The 21,720-nt window shown below is 41.9% G+C and overlaps 1 protein-coding gene across 1 annotated transcript in view; it reads left to right on the top strand.

The window, feature by feature from the left end:
- Positions 1–1,662: 1,662 nt before the first annotated feature.
- The window catches only part of FAM91A1 (family with sequence similarity 91 member A1), a 60,995-nt gene continuing 40,937 nt past the window's right edge, over positions 1,663–21,720 (top strand). Inside the window, exons 1-7 of the mRNA XM_075920161.1 lie at positions 1,663–1,872; positions 4,895–4,979; positions 8,529–8,680; positions 10,535–10,592; positions 15,045–15,112; positions 17,375–17,488; positions 18,325–18,415. Coding sequence (XP_075776276.1) covers positions 1,801–1,872; positions 4,895–4,979; positions 8,529–8,680; positions 10,535–10,592; positions 15,045–15,112; positions 17,375–17,488; positions 18,325–18,415 — 640 coding nt within the window. The 5' untranslated portion in view covers positions 1,663–1,800. The remainder of the gene's footprint in view (positions 1,873–4,894; positions 4,980–8,528; positions 8,681–10,534; positions 10,593–15,044; positions 15,113–17,374; positions 17,489–18,324; positions 18,416–21,720) is intronic.

The following is a 21,720-nucleotide window of genomic DNA, read 5'->3' as shown; positions in this document are numbered from 1 at the left end:
AAGGAAACCAGAGACGTCAACCCCTAGACCTAATGAGGTGGTAAATTGAATATACTCACCTCTCTTGGGTTTCAGTCTCCAGCTCCCGATCAGCTCACAAGCCTGAATCCCGGACGAGCCCCCAAACTGTTGGAAATAAGCCAGGACACTCTGGATGCAGGTGAAAACAAGCAGAGGATTTATTACACCAGCTGATGGAGTGACACGCAGGGGTTACCCTGGTGAACACTGGTTAATTAACACAATACAATAAATTATATAGTCAGCAGGTGGACGGAGGAAAAATGATTTGATAGGTCTAGCAGCAAGACGAAATGAGCACATAAGCCAATAGAACTACTAAAGATTACATAATATCTCCGCCCATTGCAAAGTAACAGCTCGTTAATTAATATACAGGTGGTTATTGTTCAAATGCCAAAACATGTCAGCAAAACAGTAATAACATTTTAGTCTGCATAGATGATGATGTTGCTATAGCAGGCGGGTATGGCCTTGAGTTGGTGCAGCACTTGGTTCTCAGGCTTATTATCTAGGAGTGAAGCAAGACAGTTTAAGCAGATTTTATTAATGTTATCTTAAGCAAAATGTGTTACATTACCAACTGAGACCCTTTTCGAGTGTTTTAGAACGTGGTTGCTATGGTGCCCAGGGTCTTTTACTGTCTGCAGTTCTTATCCTGACTGTGGTGTTCCTAGGCCTTAATCCTAGAATGGAGTTATTCTGTTTAGAGGCCTACTAGCACATTTAGGGCTGCCTCAGTTTACCCTACAGTTTCTGAACAAATGGGCTCCCAGAGGGGCAGATGACCACACAGACACTCTCAAATACACAGCACAGAAATAACTAGGCAGGCCAAAGTAGTGGAAACCAAGGTGCCCACATTGTGATAAATAGTAACAGCTGTCTGAGGCAGCCAGTTCTTTGTCCACTTGGACTTGTCAAATCCAGGATGCTGCCGCAGGTCCCTTTGCTCACACAGGGTCACCTGCTTATAAAGTGTGTAAGAGCGTCAGTTTCAATTCCGATGTCCAGCCAAGGACTTAACTGGCATCGCTGCAGGTGTGTATGTGTGGGGGGGGGGAGGAGGGGGGGAAGGGGAAGGTGTCCAAGGAAATCCCTATGCACTGGGCGGGGGAGAGGGGGGTGGAAAAACTGGATTACCCAATAAGGAGACTAAGCACATGCTTAGGGCACCAGCAAAGCAGGGGGCACCAAAAAAAAAAAGAAAAAAAAGAGAGAGATTTTATGGTACAGTAATGTTTTTATTTTGAATTACATATGGGGGCGGGGGGGACGACACCATTATCTTTTCAGTGCTTAGGGCCTCTAAAAGTCTTAATCCGGCCCTGGGGGGGGTGGTAGCAGATCACCGCTGGAGTCAGCCCTAAACGCCGCGTGTCTCTGCTGTGCACAGCTAGGCCAGGCTCAGACTCTGCGGGGCGCGAGCAGCTTCTCAGCGCGCGGGGCCGCAGCACGCGCCCGCGCACACAGAGCTAAGGCAACAGGACCGCGACCGCTGACAGGGTCACACTGCGCATGGGCAGCCGAGCCGCCTCTGCCCCGCCCTGTGCACGAGCCTCCTAGGCCCGCCTGGCGTCCGCGAGCGGAACTGCCGGAGCTGTCAATCCCAGATCCCGGAAATAACATCGAACCGGGAGGCGGGGCGTAACGCGGAAGTGGATTGCCTGGGGGGGAGCGAGGTGTCGGTAGAGCTGCGAGGCGGGCGAAGCCCCTCCCCCCCACCCCGTGCTGGGGCTGTGAGCAGGGGGCGGCCGTAGCCTGCCCCGGCCCCTCGCCATGAACATTGACGTGGAGTTCCACATCCGCCACAACTACCCCTGGGCCCGCCTGCCTGCCAGCATCCGACAGGTACCGGCGTGGCGAGGGGAGGGGCCCCTTCCCGCCAGCGTCCACCGGCACTGGGCCGGGGGAGGGGCGGGTGGGTGTCACATCCCCCCCCCCCCCCCCGCCAGCATCTGACAGGGAGCGGGGCGGGGTGGGGGCAGCCGGAATGGTACCAGCCCCCTCCGGCCAGCGACAGACAAGCGCTGGTCCTGGCTAGGGATGTAAATACCCCTTAACGTGTGACCTGGGGAAACGGTGTCATGTTAATCACTTCAGTGGGATCCGGATAGTGGGGGGCGGCTCCTCCTGCTGAGGGCAGCCAGGCTGTTTCCCGGGTGAGCATCACCCAGTAAGGGTGTGAGTTAACTCTTTACATCCCTAGTACTGGACTGGTGTCCACCGGGCAGATACCAACTCCCCTCCCACTGGGAATGGACAAGCTCTGACCCTGGCCTGGCACTGGGCTGAATGGGTACCAGCTCTCCTTTGGCCAGTGTCTGACTCATAGCGGGCTAGGGGGTGGGGTAACCGTACAGCCAGGGACTGGATACCAGCCTCTCTGTTCCCATGGTGTTGGACAAGTGCCAGGACAGTGCCAACCCCTCCTCAGTTGGTGTTACATAGCTACTGGCATGGAAGGGAACTGTCAACAACTTGCTGCGCTGGACATCCTGTGTTAGGTAGAGGTATAGGAGCCTAGTGAGAGGGAGAGAGGCATGTATCCCCCTACTTTCCTGAGCGAGGTGGTGCTTAAGGGGGCAATATCATTTCCTTTAGTTTTCTCTGGCCTCAGCTGCCCCTTCTCCTGGCTTCATCATTCACATTGTCAGGCCTTCTTTCTACCAAATGGGGGGCTGTTGCACCTCTGTCAAAGTGAAAGTAATTCTTGACAGTAATACTGACCTGAATTTAGTTAATTTCACTTGGCTGCTGGTTGGTGTGGAACCAATTCTTTGGTTGCTTCTTATGCTCATATTGGCAAAATTGTAAGTGGGGATGGAGATATGTTGGGAAGGCAACAATGCATCAGTTTAAATTTGGGTCACTTTTGGAAAGCTGTCTTCAGTCATAAGGACTAGAAACGTGAGTCCTGATTTTTTGCAATCAGGTGTTTGTACTTGTGTGTGTACTCCTGTTGCTCATGCAGTGTCCCATTAAAATATTGGGGACTCCTAATATATAGATTGAATTGCAAGATTGAGGCCTTCAGATTTGAGCTATTTCAACAAACAAGTGAGGCTTTAATTTTTTTTAGAAATTGTTGCTTTTGGCCTCCAGGTTTGAGCTTCTTGCTTGCTATTGGCACATTGATTTTATTTTTTTTCAGGCCCAGATTGGAATCTATATGAGATTTCCTTCTGATATCAGCAGGCACTCAAAGAGCTCTATGATGAATCTTGTAGCTGTTGTTCTTACGTGCTCAGAGTAGTATTGGTTAGAATTAAAATGTGATTTTAAATTTTTAAAACTTTCTTTAAAACCTAGTTTTCAGGGGGTTCTGAAGACATTTCAGTTTCACGTACATCTGTTTCTAATAGCAGACTTCGGTTAATCCAAAATAAACAACTGTGATCTATAAGTGGGATCCGGCCCTTTTGCCCACCCCGGCTTAGTGCTTTGTCAGATGTTTGACACTTGGAACAACTGGGTTCTAACAAATATATATTGGCACATACAGATTTGTTTTCAGGGTTTGATTATCTCTTTTGATCAGAATAGTGGTTCAAGAACACTTAAGATTGTCTACACTTAAAACTTATATTGACATATTGCTACAGGTTGAACCTATCTGGTCCACGCTCTCTGGACTGGTAACATCCATTGTCTGGCAGGACCACTGATATTACTGGACCAGAGAGCCCTAAGAGCTGAGCGTCAGGGATTGGAGGCAGCCCCAGTAGCCCTGGTGACTCTGGGGCATCAGAATCCTGGAGCAGTGGAGCCCTGCTTCCCTAGCAGTTCCTGGTTGGCCACAGAACTGGGTGCCCAGTGGGGGCAGGGAGCAGAAGGCACCTGTAGCTATGAGGGGATCCCTGCTAACTCTGCTGATGGGTTCTGGGAGAGCCTGGAATCCATCAGTAGAAGGGTGGAATTTACCTCCCCTGGTCCAGCAAACTCCCTCATTTGGAACAGGTCAGGTGGGAGGTCCAAACTGTGTTTCAGTCAGAGATGTGAAAAAAAAACAACAGACTCCTGACCAGTTTATTTATGCCAGCAAAACACCCAGCTATACTCTGTAATAGGGATGTGAAAGCATAAACATGTAAAAGGTTAACCTGAGCTCATTGAGAGTATGTCTACACTGCAGCGCTATTTTGGAATACTTTCAGTATCCCAAAATAGCATTTTCTGCATCTTTACAGCGCATGAGGATTAATGGACATTTCGGAATAGCGCTCTATTTCAAAATACACTCAAAATAAGCTATGCAATTTGCATAGCTCAAATTGCATAGCTTATTTCGAGCTATGGGTGCAGTGTAGATGTACCCTGGTTAACCTTCATGGTTACATGCAGGGCCCCCATCATGCTGCTGCCTCTGTATCGGAGGCAGCTGTGCTTGGGGGGCGGGGAGGGGAGAGGAGACAGGAACTGGTGCTCACAGAGCCACCCCCTGCGCATCTAAACATGTAACTGCTGAAAATGTCAGCAGTTACATGTTTACCAAAATAAACGCATTTTAACATTCCTACTATATAGTAGGGATTTAAGTGGGTAACAGGTTGTGGTTACCCGGTAAGCATCCCCCTTTCCAACCGATGCTTACCAGTAACTGGTTAGCCAGGGCAGACCATAGTGTGATGTATGGTCAGAGCAGCCGCAGATGGCATTGCCTAAGAAAAGTATGGTTCAAAGGTACTCAGTATGAATTCTGCTAGATGGATAACTTTGACCTGGTAGATGTATTTGAAGATATTGCTGCGATGACCAATTAGGAGAATTCACTAGATGTAATTGAATATACTTGTCTGTAGTACAGGTTGCACTGGTTTTACTAAAGGAATATACAATACAAGTGAAATAACATTTATATTTTGTTTCATAGGGTCTTGGGAACTCTCAGAAGGAGTATGAAAAGCAGGTTGTACTCTATAGTATCCGCAATCAGCTCCGATACCGGAATAACTTAGGTGAGCATGAAAGATTGATAACGTCCATTTGATAACTTACTCTACTTCTAAAGCCTTCATTTAAATGTACTGTGATCTTTAATAGCTTTCAAAAGTTTGTCTCTGAAATTATTAAAGATCTGTCAGAACCAACTCAGTTTCCGCCAAAAGAGACCCCAGTAAAACAACCTTTTAATGATAGAACCCCAGAAGTAAATTAACTTTGAAATCCATTTATGTGCAGGGGCTTCTTTGTGGAATGCACACTTCAGACTCTGTTTCCAGGTGAAGCTTATTAATGGCCAGCTTAGTAAATCTCCTGTGCATTGTCTTTTTATGTTATTTTTCCACTAAAGATCAACCCAAGGTTACCCAGCTATTGCTTTTATTAAATGCCATTGTTGAATTAATGGAAAAAGGATTGAGCCTGATCACACACATACATCCATATGCTCATATACGAACAAACAAACCCTGTCTTGCTTTTGCTTAAAGATACCAGTCTGTTGCTCACATTATCTCACTGGCCAGGTGACTTAAATGCGAAGGGAAAGAGCGGGGGCGTCTCTCAGGGTATGTCTACACTTGCAGCCTAATTCGAACTAGGGCTGCAAATATAGGCATTCGGAATTGCAAATCAAGCCCAGGATTTAAGTATCCCATGCTTGATTTGCATCTTCCCGGCTGGGGGCCATTTTTGACATTTACAAGCCCGAAGTAATTGCCCGCGTCTACACACGGCAGTGAAACGGGCGTTTGAAATAAAGCCCTAGTTCGAACTACCTGTTATTCCTCCTGCAATGAGGTTTAACAGGCAGTTACTCTGGGCTTGTAAATTTCAAAATGGCTCTTGGCCGCGAAGATGCAAATCAAGCAGGGGATATTTAAATCCTGGGCTTGATTTGCAATTCCGAATGCCCACATTTGCAGCCCTAGCTCGAAATAGGCTGGAAGTGTAGACATACCCTCAGTCTGGACCAACCCTCCAGTCCTGATAAGACAGGACACAGAAATTCATGCAAGGTATCTCATCTTATAGAATTTTTTTCCCATTCAGGTCATTACATTTTGCTGCATCAGTTTTTAATCAATCACCATCCATGCTGTTTATCTGGGAGTTATTCTTTACTCTGATATCAGTATGTTGGTGGTTCCTTCCCACTATTATTTCAAGGCTGTCCTGTTTGTAAGAGTGCTTGCTTTTAACACTTCACGGCTATCCATAATGTCCTGCTTTGTTTCGGGCCTCTATTCATGGTACCTTGATGCCCCTTCTCCAAGCACATTCCAAACTCATTCACTCTCTCACCCCAGGAACTACACAACCATTTCACATATGGGAAAAGGGATACAAATGTCCATACAAAAGGTATCAATCTCTTTCAATATAAAGAATCATTCATCATATTTTCTTTCTAACATAATATATTTTCTAATTACAAGCAGTCCCCAACTTACGCAGCTCCGACTTACGTCGGATCTGCAGTTACGAACGGGGTTCGCCCCGGAGGACACGGACTGCGGGACCTTGTGGTCCTGCCGCCCGTGTACTCCGGGGCTTTCTCCGCGTCTCCCTGGTCTGCAGACCAGGAAGACGCGGAGCAAAGCCACGGAGGGGCTTGGGCAGAGGGGCAGCCCAGGCGCGCCTGGGCTGCCTCGCTGCCCGAGCCCCCCCGCAGCTTTGCAAAGCCTCGGAGAAGCCAGCAGCGGGACAGCCCAGACGCCCCGCGGCTGTCCCGCTGCTGGCGTCCTCAGAGGCTTTGCTCCCTGTCTCCCTGGTCTCCTGGTCTGCTGGGGTGGGGGTGGGGGGCACAGCTAGTATCCCCCCCCCCCCAGCAGACTAGTCTTTTCTCCAGACGCCTGTGGCAGAGCAGCTGGGGCGCTGCCGGTTGGTCCCGCAGTGCCGCTCTGGGCGCTACTGGACCAACCCGGCAGCACCCCAGCTGCTCTGCCCCAGGCGTCCTGATTCAGCCGCTGCTGGTCAGTTTCAGCAGCGGCTGAATCAGGACGCCTGGGGCAGAGCAGCTTGGGTGCTGCTGGGTTGCTCCAGTAGCGCCGAGGAGCGGCGCTACTGGAGCAACCCAGCAGCACCCCAGCTGCTCTGCCCCAGGCGTTCCCAAGTCAGCTGCTGCTGAAACTGACCAGCGCTGACTACAGGAAGCCCGAGGCAGAGTTGCTCTGCCCTGAGCTTCCTGGAATCAGCTGCTGATCAGTTTCAGCAGCAGCTGACTTGGGGACGTTTGGGGTTCTTAAGCTGATTCTGTATGTAAGTTGGAACTGGCGGTCAGTTTCAGCAGCGGCTGAATCTGGACGCCAGTTCCGACTTACATACAGATTCAACTTAAGATCAAACCTACAGCCCCTATCTTGTACGTAACCCGGGGACTGCCTGTACTTCTAAGAGCAACAGTGTGATCATGATGAATCACAAGAATCCTTCTGATCTCTTTCTCACATAATGGAATATTAATAAAATACAGGACTATGTAGCACTTTAAAGACTAACAAGATGGTTTATTAGATGATGAGCTTTCGTGGGCCAGACCCACTTCCTCAGATCAAATAGTGGAAGAAAATAGTCACAATCATATATACCAAAGGATACAATTAAAAAAAAAAGTGAACACTTTGTCCTTTTCATATGTGTTCACTTTTTTTTAATTGTATCCTTTGGTGTATATGGTTGTGACTATTTTCTTCCACTATTTGATATGAGGAAGTGGGTCTGGCCCACGAAAGCTCATCATCTAATAAACCATCTTGTTAGTCTTTAAAGTGCTACATAGTCCTGTATTTTGTTTCAGCTACACCAGACTAACACGGTTACATTTCTATCAATGGAATATTACAGAGCTCAAAAGATTACAAAATCTACATTCACATTATACTGAAACTTACATTTTACATTATACTGCATTGAGTGGAGGCTTTCCACAACATTTTTGACCATCTGAAACCTTCAAACAAAGTTAGGGCTTGTTAATGGAGGACTTAATTAAATTACAGCCATGATGTCAAAGGAAGTGTCCTTTTAGAAGGAGCCCTGCATTAAAAAGGTGGTTTGTTGGTAACTTTGTGAGTTCTAACCATAAACGTGAATTTATTTTATATTTCATCTTCCTTTTGGGTCTGTTTGTGCCAGTGTGGTATGTGTCATTTAGAAATGAGATGTGTATTCTGTTAGTGCTGAACATGCAGGATTGTTCTGTACAATGTATTCTTCAGTTCAGTATTCTAGTTAGCATTAAATTACTTTCATTGGATTTTCCTCTACTTTGGAAGATTAGATGATAAGATTAAGCTACTGAATAATAACTAATCTCCCTGATTTCTAACCTGATCTTGAGAGGCTCTGAGTACCTTGCATGCCTAGTAGAAGGTAATAGGAGATATTGGTGCTGAACATCTTTGCATCAGCTTTCTTCTTCCCTTCCTCCTTTATTTTTAAGTGAGTTTCATACCATTTTTCTTTTTGTGTGTGGTCTTGTTGTTTACAAGTAAAAGTATAATCACTGCACCATTTTGAGATAACAATGTAATAGAATATTAGCCTGACCTCTTTCCCCCCAGTTAAGCATGTCAAGAAAGAAGAACGAAAATACTATGAGGAGCTGTTAAAATACAGTAGAGATCATCTCATGCTCTACCCTTACCATTTGTCTGACATCATGGTAAAAGGTCTGAGGATAACACCATTTTCATATTACACAGGAATAATGGAGGTGAGTTTGGGAATTGAATTAAAACAAAACATGTCATGCTCCATAAGTATGTCTGCCAGCTATTTATATGACTCTTATTGTTTGCTCTTGGATAGGCTGCTGCTGCTAATTAGCAGCATTAAGGAAAGCTTCTTCAGAATTACAATGATAATCACAACTGAGCCAACCCTCCCAAATGCCTGTCTGAAGAGTTAGGGTTTGGTAGCTGCAGCTGGATGGGTTTACTAGTCCTGAATCGATTGATAACTCTGAAATTTTGAAAACTGAAAATCCAAAAAATTCAGATTGGATCACTCAATCTTTTATTTCAATTATGACCTTTTAAACAATTTTTTTCCTACTGATTAACTTAATTTTCAAAATAAAAAATCACGTGGATATGAAAAAAATGGAACTTTTTCATTATGAAAATGTCAAAAATGACTTGTGGGAGCCTTCTGTCCTTTTTTTTGGATGTAGCATACATTATATTTTGTCATTGGTGTAAAAGATGCATGCAGTTTAATATAGTGATGCTAAGTAGCGATTAATTTCCTAGTTGAGTAGTTGATGGAATTTCCATTGACTACTCAACTAGTCAATAAGCACTTCCATGTTCCACTTTTGAAATGTACAAAAGCCCCAGCGAGGGCTCTTATGCATTTAAAAGTTGGAACACCTTGGGGAGCCCAGGACCAGTGGGAAGTCCCCGCTGACTCTGGGCTCCATGCAGGCGCCTCTGTTTTGAAATGCAAAAGAGTACCTGCTGGAGACTCTTGTACATTTCAAAGCTGGCACACTCCGAGCAGCGCTGCCGCTTTGAAATGCTGGGTGGACTCCCCAGCTGACCCCAGGCTCCATGCTGTGCTTCCTCTTTGAAATGCACAAGAACCCCCACTGGGTTCTCTTGTACATTTCAAAGCTGGCACGCTGCTTGGAACCTGGGGTCAGCTGTGGAGTCTCCAGCTTATCCTCGGCTCCACCCGGCATTTCAAAGTGGCAGCGCTGAACAGAGCCCAGGGTCAACTGGGGATTCCCCAGCTGATTCTGGACTCCATGCAGTGCTGTCGCTCTGAAATGCTGCAGGGAGCCTGGGATCAGATCCGGGCTCTGTGTGGCATTTTAAAGCAGCAGCGTCGCATGGTGCCTGGGGTCAGCTGGGGAGTCCCCAGCTGATCATGGGCTCCACGTGGCACTGCCACTTGGAAATGCCGTGAGGGGCCTGACACCAGCCTTCCCTGTGGCATTCAAAGCGGCAGCTCCACACAGAGCAGCTGACCCCAGGCTCCATGCAGCGTTGCCGCTTTTAAGTACCCCTCTCTTCTCCACCCCCAGCCCCACTGCCTCTCTCTGATAGAGGCAGCAAGGCGGGTGACTAGTCGACTAGTCCTTTACATTCCTAGTTTAATGTTGAGTAAATTGATAATTGTTGCTGTGATTACTATTGGCTACTTTCTTTAATGCCTGTTTGTTCTGTTCAGATGAACAATGCTAGTGGAAGTTTTACCATAGACTTTTAATGGAAATAGATTTAGACCCTTAGTAATCAGCTTGTCAAGATTTCAGGGGTTTTTACAATATAACTGCAAGAGATTTGATTATTATTAATATTAAGCAAATAATTTTTGATAGAGTTCTTGTACTATGTTCATAGTAAACCAGATCTCTCAAAGTGCTTAATTATTTTAGCAGGCTATATTTTCTTTGTCAATTTCTTATTTTCTGTTTGAGAAATAGTTTTTTACATTTAAATTTAAATGTCATTTTGGTTTTAAATGCCCATTAATATCAAAGAAACTCCTTTTATTCAAATATGAGACATTTTAGTTCACTTATATATTAAGCTTTTTTCTGTCTGTGTGTTGCTTTTTAAAGGATATAATGAACAGTGAAAAAAGCTACGATTCACTGCCTAACTTTACTGCTGCTGACTGTAAGTATTATCTGTTTGCATTCTTATGTTTAGTGAGGTAGGTAAACGAAGCTTCTCAAACAGTTTGAAGGCTTTCAGTTGCATCACAGCTCCTTTTTTAAAAGTGTAGAACCTGTAAGTAGTAGTTGGAAGTAGTGGTATGTCTTCATTGCAGTTATCTGGCGTTGTATCTTTATTGGCACTACACTCTTGTGTTAATAAGACTTTGTGATATGTAATCTTGGTTCTTTGTGCTGTAGTAATCTGAGCTGGACTGTGATTTTTTTTCCAGTGAATTATATGACAATGTGTCTGTCTTGGGCACATGGTGTGTGGTAGGGGGTGTAGGATTGTAGGGAGGTATTGGAAGACTGTTAGCACTCAAGTTAGCTTGTATTCTCACTGCAGTTGGCCCAAGTGAAACCAGAGCCCGGGTTCTAATCCATGTCCCTAGTCTTGCCTGTTAGCCCAGGTTGAAAGTACTAAACACAGTTGAGAGGTTTTGTGTGTGGACAGGAGAGTGGCTTAGTAAGTGTCAGACTTAACTCGGCAGTAAACACATACCCTAAAGAAGGGGAGTGGATAGAAAGATGATAGTCTGCCAGAGGGACTGGCAGGGAAGGAAAACCTGGTGAACAAGACAAGTGATGTGTTTTGGGTGCTGAAAACTAACTTGAGAAATTTCTGTATTAGTTTCATTGCCTTTTTCCCTACTGTGTCTCTGTTGGTTTCCTCTGTGGGTGGGTGTTCATAGTCCGATAAAACAGTTGAAGCCAGCCATTATTACTATCTCATTAACTGCACATATGTCACACAGGAGGGTAGTTGAGAGAAGCAGTTGCTCAACACCATAAAATTGTTTATTGGAGTCCAAAAGACAAGCCATTCATGATTTGGTCTCATCCCAGCAACTGTGTGTTACTTGAGAAACAATTGTAGTTTAGCTAATAAATGGACTTTTAGAACTTCTTTGTTGGAGTTTTGGAACAAAAGCTAGCACTGGGACACTAAACTTTAGGCAGAAGGATTTAACAAAAGTGAGAGAGCATAGAGGTTACTTAAACATTCTATGTTTGAGGGGCAAAAGGTATGGCATGTATATACCTAAATAAAAAGGAAACAAGAAGGCAAGAAAATACAAAATAAATTGAAAGGTACAAGCAAATGTTTGGGTTCATCAGGCATCAATTAGAAAGAAAGACAGACACAGACAAACAGACGTAGTAAAGCCAGTAAATTAGAACACAGCTATGTCAAGTAAAAGATAAGATGGCAATTTTGTGGCCAGAGGGAATTTCAAAAGCTCAGCCTATACGTTTACTATAGATACTATGAAATAAGAGCAGAATATTGACTGGGTAACACCTTTTTGCATCCGAACTTAAAATATAAAAATGGCCATACTGGGTCAGACCAAAGGTCCATCTAGCCCAGTATCCTGTCTGCTGACAGTGGCCAATACCAGATGTCCCAGAGGAAGGGATCACAACAGGTAATCCTCATGTGATCCCTCTCCTGTCACCCACCTCCAGAGATACAGAGGCTAGGGATGCCATTGATGGATCTAACCTCCATGAATATATCTAGCTCTTTTTTGAAGCCTGTTAAAGTTCGAGCCTTCACCATATCCTGTGGCAAGGAGTTCCACAGGTTAACTATGCTCTGAGTGAAGAACAACTTCCTTTTGTTTGTTTTAAACCTGCTGCTATTAATTTCATTTGGGGACCCCTAGTTCTTTTTTTGTGGGAATAAATAAATAAGTTTTCCTTATTCACTTTTTTCATACTAGTCATGATTTTATAGACCTTTATCATATCCCCCTTTAGTCTCTTCTTTTCTAAACTGAAAAGTCCAAGTCTTTTTAATCTTTCTTCATATGGGACCAGTTCCAAACCCCTAATCATTTTTGTTGCCCTTCTCTGAACCCTTTCCAATGCCAATATATCTTTTTTAAGATGAGGCGACCACATCTGTACTCAGTATTCAAGATGTGGATGTATCATGGTTTTATATAGAGGCAATAAGATATTTTCTGTCTTATTCTGTGTCCCTTTTTTAATGACTCCTAACATTTTACTTGCTTTTTTGACTGCCGCTGCACACCGAGTGGATGTTTTCAGAGAACTATCTACAATGACTCCAACATCTTTCTCTTGAGTAGTTGTAGCCAAATTAGTCCACATCATATTGTGTATATATAGTTGGGATTATTTTTTTTCAAATGTGCGTTGCTTTCCATTTATCAACATCAACATTTAATATATTTTAAGAAGAAGCATTTACAAGACATAACATATTTGAAAAAACAAGATTTTTCAAGAAGTAAATTCTAAGTTACTAATTACCGTCTTGGAATTATTTTTAATTTTTGTATGTTATGAACAAATCTAGTCAGAGGAGGACAAAAATGTAACTGGGACAGGGAATCCAGCACTTGGATTAGGGCACTTTTTTATGGTTTTATTAGACTTCCAGGAAAATGTGGGTGGGGGAGAACAGATGAAGTTCTCTTGATTTCTGAGCAACAGATGACTGGAAGTTATTCTTACTTGAAGAGCTAAATATGTAGTGGACATTTGGCTATTGCTATAGTCCTTAAGTTTATTTTTATAAAGGTGAGGATCTGCAGGAGGTGACAGCTACAACAGTTTTCAGGGAGAGCAAGAGACACCAAAATTTTTTGTAAGTAAGAATTCTGAAGAGATTCAGTACTGCAACCCTTACTCATGGAAGTGATCACACTGAATTCACTGATGTTTTTTATATGTGTAAAGATTACTGGATCAATATTTTGTTCAGTTGAAATGAACAGCTTTTCTTAGAGGCCATGATGACCTTTGGCTGTGTTTCTTAGGGTACGTCTACACTGTAACATTATTTCAAAATAACTTAATCCACGTCTACACATCAGGCAGTTATTTTGAAATGTTGAAATACTGTCAAGCTGGAGATCTTCTTACTCCGACTCCTGTAACCCTCATTGCACGAGGAGTAAAGGAAGTTGAAGGAAGAATGCTCTATTTCGAAATAAGTGCTGTGTAGATGTTCCCAATTTTGACTAAGCTACGTAATTGATGTAGCTCAATTTGCATAGCTTATCTTGAGTTAAGCCCTGCTGCGTAGACACACCCTTAGTGTCCAGACTTATTAAATGTCTAGCCTTATTAAAAATCCAGGTAACTCAGTAGTGTCTGATATTAGCATAGTTATTACTACCAGCTGAATGAAGGTAAGGTAAGGCTAAAGTGGTGATGATGATGTTGGACACATCATTGTGATTCTTTTTCCTCTGTGCTGTGACTTGTCATAAAGAAAAATTAGTTGTGTGTTTTTTCTTCTGAATACATTATAGTAAGATGACGAGGAGTTGTCATTAAGTGGGTGTGTTACCAGAGGGGTCCTGAAAGGATCGGTTTTTGGTCCTATACTATTTAACATATGACCTGGAAGAAAACAAAATCATCACTTAAAAACAACGAGGAGTCCTTTGGACCCTTAATGACTAACAAATTTATTTGGGCATAAGCTTTTGTGAGTAAAAAATGCTGTTAAAGTTTGCAGATGATGCACAAGATAGGAGAGTAGTAAATCATAAAGAAGACAGGTCAACTGGTTCAGAGTGCTCTGGATAGATCTACTGGGTGCAAGCAAACAATATGGCTGTGTCTACACTGGCATCCCTTCCGGAAAAGGGAAGCTAATGTAGCACATCGCAATTGCAAATTCCGTGGGGGATTTAAATATCCCCCACGGGATTTGCATTTACATGGCTGCCGCTTTTTTCCAGCTTGGAGATAAGCCGGAGAAAAGCGCCAGTCTAGACGTTATTCTCCAGAAAATAAACCCTTTTCCGGAGGATCTCTTATTCCTACTTGAAAGTAGGAATAAAAGATCCTCCGGAATATGCTTTATTTTCCGGAGAATAACATCTAGACTGGCGCTTTTCTCTGGCTTATCCCCAAGCCAGAAAAAAGCGGCAGCCATGTTAATGCAAATGCTGAGGGGGATATTTAAATCCCCCGCAGATTTGCCTATTCCAAAGTGTCTAATCTGCATCCCTTTTCCGGAAATGGGCGCAGTGTAGACACAGCCCATGTGTTTTAATAAGACTAAATATAAATATGTACCATAAGAACAAAGAATGTAGGCTGTACTTGCAGGATGGGGGTCTCAATCCTCGGAAGCAGTGACTTTGTAGATTTGGGGGTCATGGTGAATAATCATGAACATGCGCTCTCCAGATGATATTGTAGCCAATTTTTTTCAAAATAATCTACTCTAGGAATTACCTTTGGGAAATTCTATGGACTGTGTTATGTCGCATGTGAGACTAGTTGATCTTTCTGTAAAAAAAGGAAGTATTGAAAACATTCATGAAATTCAGAACTGCTTTAAAAATTGGAATAACAAATTCTCACATCTTCAATTAAAAAATATTTTTTTCATAAAGAAAATCGAACATTTACTTCACAGGTCTACGGCTTCTTGGTATAGGAAGAAACCAGTACATTGATCTAATGAACCAGTGTAGGTCATCAAAAGTAAGTTTTTTTTTGCTTTTAACTTTCTTTCCATCTATTCTAAGGCTACATCTAGACTACAGGCCTCTTTCAAAAGAGGCTTTTTCGAAAGAGACCATCTAGACTACAAGCAGATTTTTTTGAAAAAGCGAGCCGCTTTTTTGAGAGTCTAGATGCTCTTTCAAAAAAGGACAGTTTGCATTCAATAGTGCCTTTTTTCGAAAGAGTACTTTCGAAAAAAGGTGTTATTCCTCGTAGAATGAGGTTTATTGTGATTGAAAAAACTGCCGCATTCTTTCGATTTACTTTTGAAAGAATGTGGCTGCAGTCTAGACGCAGGTGCCGGTTTTTTTTTAAAAAGGCTACTTTTTTTTGAAAAAACCCTGTAGTCTAGACACACCCTAAATGTGGATCCTGCTTCTCTGTTCCTGGCAGCATCTTGACAAAACTGTTGTAGGTAGGGATAGGATACATAATATTTCATGTGCTAATACAGTAATATATGTATGTTTCTTCAAAGCCATTATAATATTTGTAATTGTGATAAAAAGCAAAAAAAAAAAAAAAAAAAATCGCCAGCTTTGTTTGTTGTTACTACTACTTCAGTACTATATTATGTCCAAGGTGCTCTCTTAGGCTGTGTCCAGACTCAGGGGTTTTTTCGGAAAAAGTAGCCTTTTCCCGAAAAAACTTAACCTGCGTCTAGACTGCAGCCGCATTCTTTCGAAATTAAATCGAAAGAACGCGGCTTTTCTTTCGACGGCGGTAAACCTCATTTCACGAGGAAGAACGCCTTCTTTCGAAAGTGCTCTTTCGAAAGAAGGCGTTCTTGAATGTAAATAGGGCTTCTTCGAAAGAGAGCATCCAGACTCACTGGGTGCTTTCTTTCGAAAAAGCGGCTTGCTTTTTCGAAAGTTCCGCGTGCAGTCTAGACGCTCTCTTTCGAAAGAGGCTCTTTCGAAAGTATCTTTCGAAAGAGCCTCTTTCGAAAGAGGCTTGCAGTCTAGACATAGCCTTAGACAAAGACTGGGACTGAATTCTTCTTTTGACAAGTGCAAATCTGAAGTAATATCTATGGGCATTGGTGGAGTTATTCCATATTTATGCTGGTATAATTGAGAGCATAGTTTTCCCTATATGCCTCAAGTTTATAATCAAAAGTAGCTAGTGTAAATTCTGTTTAGTTTGCATACTGCTCACATACTGTGTTAGAGGATGCAGTGTTGGATCTGATCATGCAGTCCTTTTTTTTTTTTTTTTTTTTTTTGTAAGCAGTTCCGCTAATTACATCAGATTATCTCCTGATTGATATCTGCATGATCTAGCCCTTTTTATGAGCTCAGTTTGCAACAGTATTTTCTTTTTAAAGAATGTAGTATTGGCTGAGTGAAACAAACAGATTAGGGCTATATTTAATGTGAGAAGAGTAATCTTATCTGCATCAATACAACAGCACCCTCTAGCAGTTCTTTCATGAACTGAAGTTTATAGTAGCTCACAGCATCAAGCTACTCTAGAATAGTATAATTGTCATTAGAAATAAACAATATGTGATTTTATGATGCTTTATTAGTTTTATAAAGTATTCTGCCTACAACAACACTCCACATTTGATATGTTGTATGCTATCCTGTATTTTCAGTCTCTGCTTTTTTGCTCTTAAAATGCTTGTGTGCCTGGACTTCATACTAGCAATTTCAGTACAGTTTTCATTTTTTAATTAAATATGTACACTCACATGCAAATTGACTTATGTGAAAGCTTAAAAACTGCGGGTAAATCTTCATTTTCCCACTTTTATTTGATTTGGAGGAGAGGATTTTTTAACACATCTTTATCACTGCTCACACCAATCTTTTCCATCCACGTGTGTATTTTTTCTTTTCGTGTGCAGAAACATTTTTTCTTTTTGTGTACCGAAGCATGTGCAAATATGCCCCACCAGTAGAAACAAAAAGCCTACTTGTGGCCCTCTGTTATTCAAATGCTGCCCAGTTGATTCTCTCCTGATTGGCCACACAAGTGCACAGTTTACAGGGAACATTGATCTGTATCCCTGTATGCTATATACATGTGCATTCCTTTGGGGTTTAAGAATAAAGACTGCAGTCTTCCCACCTACTAAGGTATCCTGAAATGTTTGTTTAATGCTTGAATATTAAGTACTCTGAGAATGAGCATTTAGAAATAGTTGTTTTATGGTGTAAAGGACATTGCTGACATCTCTATATATAATCAATAACATTTAATTTGTACAATCTCATATGGATTGTACCACTACAGAAATTTTTCAGAAGGAAAACTGCTCGTGATCTGCTACCGGTAAAGCCTGTGGAGATTGCTATAGAGGCCTGGTGGGTGGTGCAGGCTGGCTACATCACAGAGGATGACATCAAGGTATTGTGTTCAACCAAATTAAGACACTAATTACTGAGAGAATGGGGGAAAATTACAAATCTGTACTGTTTATCTCTTAATGTAGTAGAATTTCTTACGGAAATAGTGGTAAGGGATTTTTAGATGGGTATACTTTCTCTTTTCCTGTAAATTCTGATTCCTGGGTTATGTGGTATCAAACTTATTTCAGTATCACCATGAAAGACATTTTTCTTTAAACGAATGTCCATGAACTGTACGATGAACATGATTTAAGAAACAAAAAGAAACAATTGTGTTATGTTGCTTTTCTCATTTAGATTGTAAATTGTTCAAAGCAGGGATTGAGAAGTTTGGATGGAATTTAGTACATTTCAGATACAATGCTCATCTTTTTAGCTGTATATTTTCAATACAGCTTATTGAACTATAACAGTTCTAAAATAGGATAAGTTTAGGATCAAAATACAACACCTCTATTTAAATCATTTTGCAGTTATGGAATCCTAAAATAAAAATAAACTAGAATAGAATAGAAATAAACTATCATCAGTGAATTTGAAAACCTCTATTTTAATCTGAACTTCACTTATTAAATCTTCAGCAAGCTGTAAACTAAATAAACCTTCAAGAGGCATGTGTAACCTTGAAATGAGGTTACTTCTGCAGAGACAAGAGTAACAAACTAAACTACTATGGCAAGCTTAAACCTATTGATCATATACTAACTTCCTTGTGAAAAGATGCCTTTATTAGTTTTCACTGATTTAAAATTGACAACTTTTAATTTTGAATGACTGTGTATGAAAATGTATAGACAGATCTTACTAGAAATTAACATGTTTTCTTTTACATAGATTTGTACTGCATCGGAGAAATCTGTTATTGATAAAATAATTGATTCAGGTCCTCAGCTTGCTGGATCACTAGACTACAATGTAGTTCACAGTAAGTGTTTAACAAATGTGGCATTTCTATATACTGTAGAATTTATTGAGGAAGAATTTGAAGACCAGTTCAAAGTAGGAGTAAAAGGAACATAGAAGCTTTTAGCATTTAGTAAGATATGAGATGGAAAGAAAATACTATGGAATAAAACAAGAGTGGAGGAAAAGAGAAAGGGTATGTCTACACTTGCACCCAAATTCAAACTAGGGATGCAAATCCAGGCATTCGAAATAGTAAATGAAGCCGGGTTTTAAATATCCCGCGCTTCATTAGCATAATCTTGGCCGCGCACTGTTTCGGAACCCAGCTGATTTGAAAGTGAAAGTGTGCTCCGGGCCGCGTTAGTTAGAATCAAGCTCCTTGGTTGATTCGAACTAACGCGGCCCGGAGCACACTTTCACTTTCAAATCAGCTGGGTTCTGCGGCTGAGATTATGCTAATGAAGCGCGGGATATTTAAATCCTGTCTTCATTTACTATTTCGAATGCCTGGATTTGCATCCCTAGTTCGAACTAGGGTGCAAGTGTAGACATACCCAAACAGTTAAACCCCAAATCACCTAGAAGCAATGTTTCATAAATAGCATAACATTGATTCCTAGCAGTATATATTTTGACAGATGTCATTATTTCTATTTGAAATGACACAATGGCTTCCTCACAATGACACATTAGACGAAATCTCATACAGTAGACTTCCGATAATCCGGAACCTATGGGATTTAGGTGGTGCTGGATTATCAGATATGCCGGACTATCAGGAGGTACTATAAGCAGGTTTTTTATTTATACTGTATACATTATGTACTGTATATAAAGTGTTCTTAACCCTTTTTATTGTACATACTGTATACAGTATACTGTAATGTTTTAGTTTTTTTAAGCCTTTTTTACCCTTTTTGCTCAGTTCAGCTGCTGCCGCTGTTACCTTGTGACTCTCTTTTTTTGCCAAAGCTCACTCACTAGGTTCTTGCCATTTTGATGCCGGACTATCAGGAGTGCCGGACTATCGGATGCCGTACTATTGGAGTTTTACTGTACTTATGCGTGTATAGAATTCAGGGTTCTATTGACCCAAATGAGAGAGACACATTGTTTCAATTTACTGTTACTCATCAAATGTATACTATTTGGCGAGAGGAGAGCATTTAAAATAGTAATTGATTCTGTTCTGAAGAGCAGTATCAAATAGCAAATGTGGGCCCCTTTTAAGAATATCATGATCTAGTTGGGACAATCTTATACTGATTTCCCAAAGATCTACCAATTTCAGGCTGAGAAACTGTGTGTCTGTCCATTTTTTTTTCATAGAAAACATATTTTGAATCTAGTCATTATGTTCAGCAGAGGGAGCGTAATGTGACTAACTCTGTTAGTTGTTTTTCTCTGAGTTGTCTGTACATAATCCATTGGTGGCACTGATGTTGCTGATGGCAAATAAGATAGCAAATAAAACTGTTCTATACTGTGTATTCCGCCCCATGAGAAGAGCAGGAAAAAGTTCAATGTTTGTTAAATGGAACAGGACAAAACCTATTTGTAGAAAGAGTGGGAGATTAATTCAAGCTTTTGAATGGATGCAAGAACAGTAGAGGGTTTCAGAAACACAAAACTCCAAAAAACTGTGAAAATGCTGACAGCGATCCTTCGAGATATTTAGGGTGAAGTACTGCCTGTGCTTGAGGAAAGAAAAGGATGCAGACTCAGTGTGCAAACAGCAGTGTGCCTAACATTGGATTCTGCCCTGTTTTGTGGGTGGAAAATGTGGACTTTTATGTGAGAGGTTTGGATAGCCTCAGATCTGTTGTGTGTAAGCTGCCATACACAGCAAGTGAGAACTTGCACCAGCAATGAACATAATGCCTGGAAAAAGCAATAAAATCACCCCACTTTGAGTTGTTCAGCTTACCATGCATCTTCCTGGCCTATGACAAAGGCTACCTTGTATTATACATGCTTATCAGCCTGTCTGGGTTGCTACCTACTCTGTGCAGACTTGTCAGTGTGTAGCTCACCAGTGGGCAACTTGCAGCCCAGGGGCCACATGCAGGCCATTGGGAGTTCTGTGTGTGACCTGCGAGACATTTTGTTGACTGTTGCCCATGCATAGGGTTGCCAGATTCTGCTGGTTTCCATTCACGTTGTTTTTTTCTTTTCTTACCAGTATTATTAAAGAGACATGCATATAGAGCAAGGACATGTGAAGTGAGATGTGTGCTGATTGCATACAATGTTAACTGTGAGAGGCATGTGTTCTCTCTGCATCCAATCAAAGTGCTGCTGCAGTTCAATTGGCACCCTCCCCCCAAATTCAATTGGCACTCTCCCCCCAAATTCTAAGTGTCTTGGTTGCAACAATCTTGCAGCCCACTGAGGCTATGTCTAGACTGCAAGCCTCTTTCGAAAGACGCTCTTTCGAAAGATACTTTCGAAAGAGAGCGTCTAGACTGCACGTTGAACTTTCGAAAAAGTGGCTTGCTTTTTCGAAAGAAAGCATCCAGTGAGTCTGGATGCTCTCTTTCGAAGAAGCCCTATTTACATTCAAGAACGCCTTCTTTCGAAAGAGGAACTTTCGAAAGAAGGCGTTCTTCCTCGTAAATTGAGGTTTACCGCCACCGAAAGAAAAGCTGCGTTCTTTCGATTTAATTTCGAAAGAATGCGGCTACAGTCTAGACGCAGGTGAGGTTTTTTCGAAAAAAGGCTACTTTTTTCGAAAAAAACCCTGAGTCTGGACACAGCCTGAGATGGAGGGCCACTTATGCACCCACATACTAGCCTACTTTGCCCATCGCTGATGTAGTCCATAATGTATAGTGTGTATCTTTATTTTTTCAAAGGCAATGCAGTTCCTACCATAAAACAGGATTCCAGTCTGAATTCTGTTTAAGCTGTATTTCTAAAATATTATGTACAGCTGTAACTCAAATCCTTATAGTACTAAAACTGCCTTATCAAGCTTGCTTGCCTGGTTGCCTGTTGGCCTGGCAATTTACTTGTGAAAATTTCTACTGTTTCTTATTTTCCTTTTTGGAGGTGGTAACTTTTGAGGTAGCTATCCTCAAATGTCCTATCCTGGGCTAAATAAAATGCTTGGACACCAGAATAAGGAGTTACTTTTAAATATATATGTATTTTTATTTAAGTGCTCATTGTGTCCTTTCTGCTATACTGAATTGGGAATAGATGAGCTCTCTGATCAAGGATCAGAGATAAACAGACACCTAATTCACTTGCTGAGCAATGTTTGTGCTTTATTAGCTCATGATAAAATTCTTAAAGTAACAGCCAGGTCTCTTAGGTTGTTAT

Source organism: Pelodiscus sinensis, chromosome 2 (genome assembly GCF_049634645.1).
Source record: "Pelodiscus sinensis isolate JC-2024 chromosome 2, ASM4963464v1, whole genome shotgun sequence".
In the NCBI taxonomy this organism is placed as follows: domain Eukaryota; kingdom Metazoa; phylum Chordata; order Testudines; family Trionychidae; genus Pelodiscus; species Pelodiscus sinensis.
Note: the sequence above shows the minus strand (reverse complement) of the source record. Positions and strands in the feature narration are given on the sequence as shown.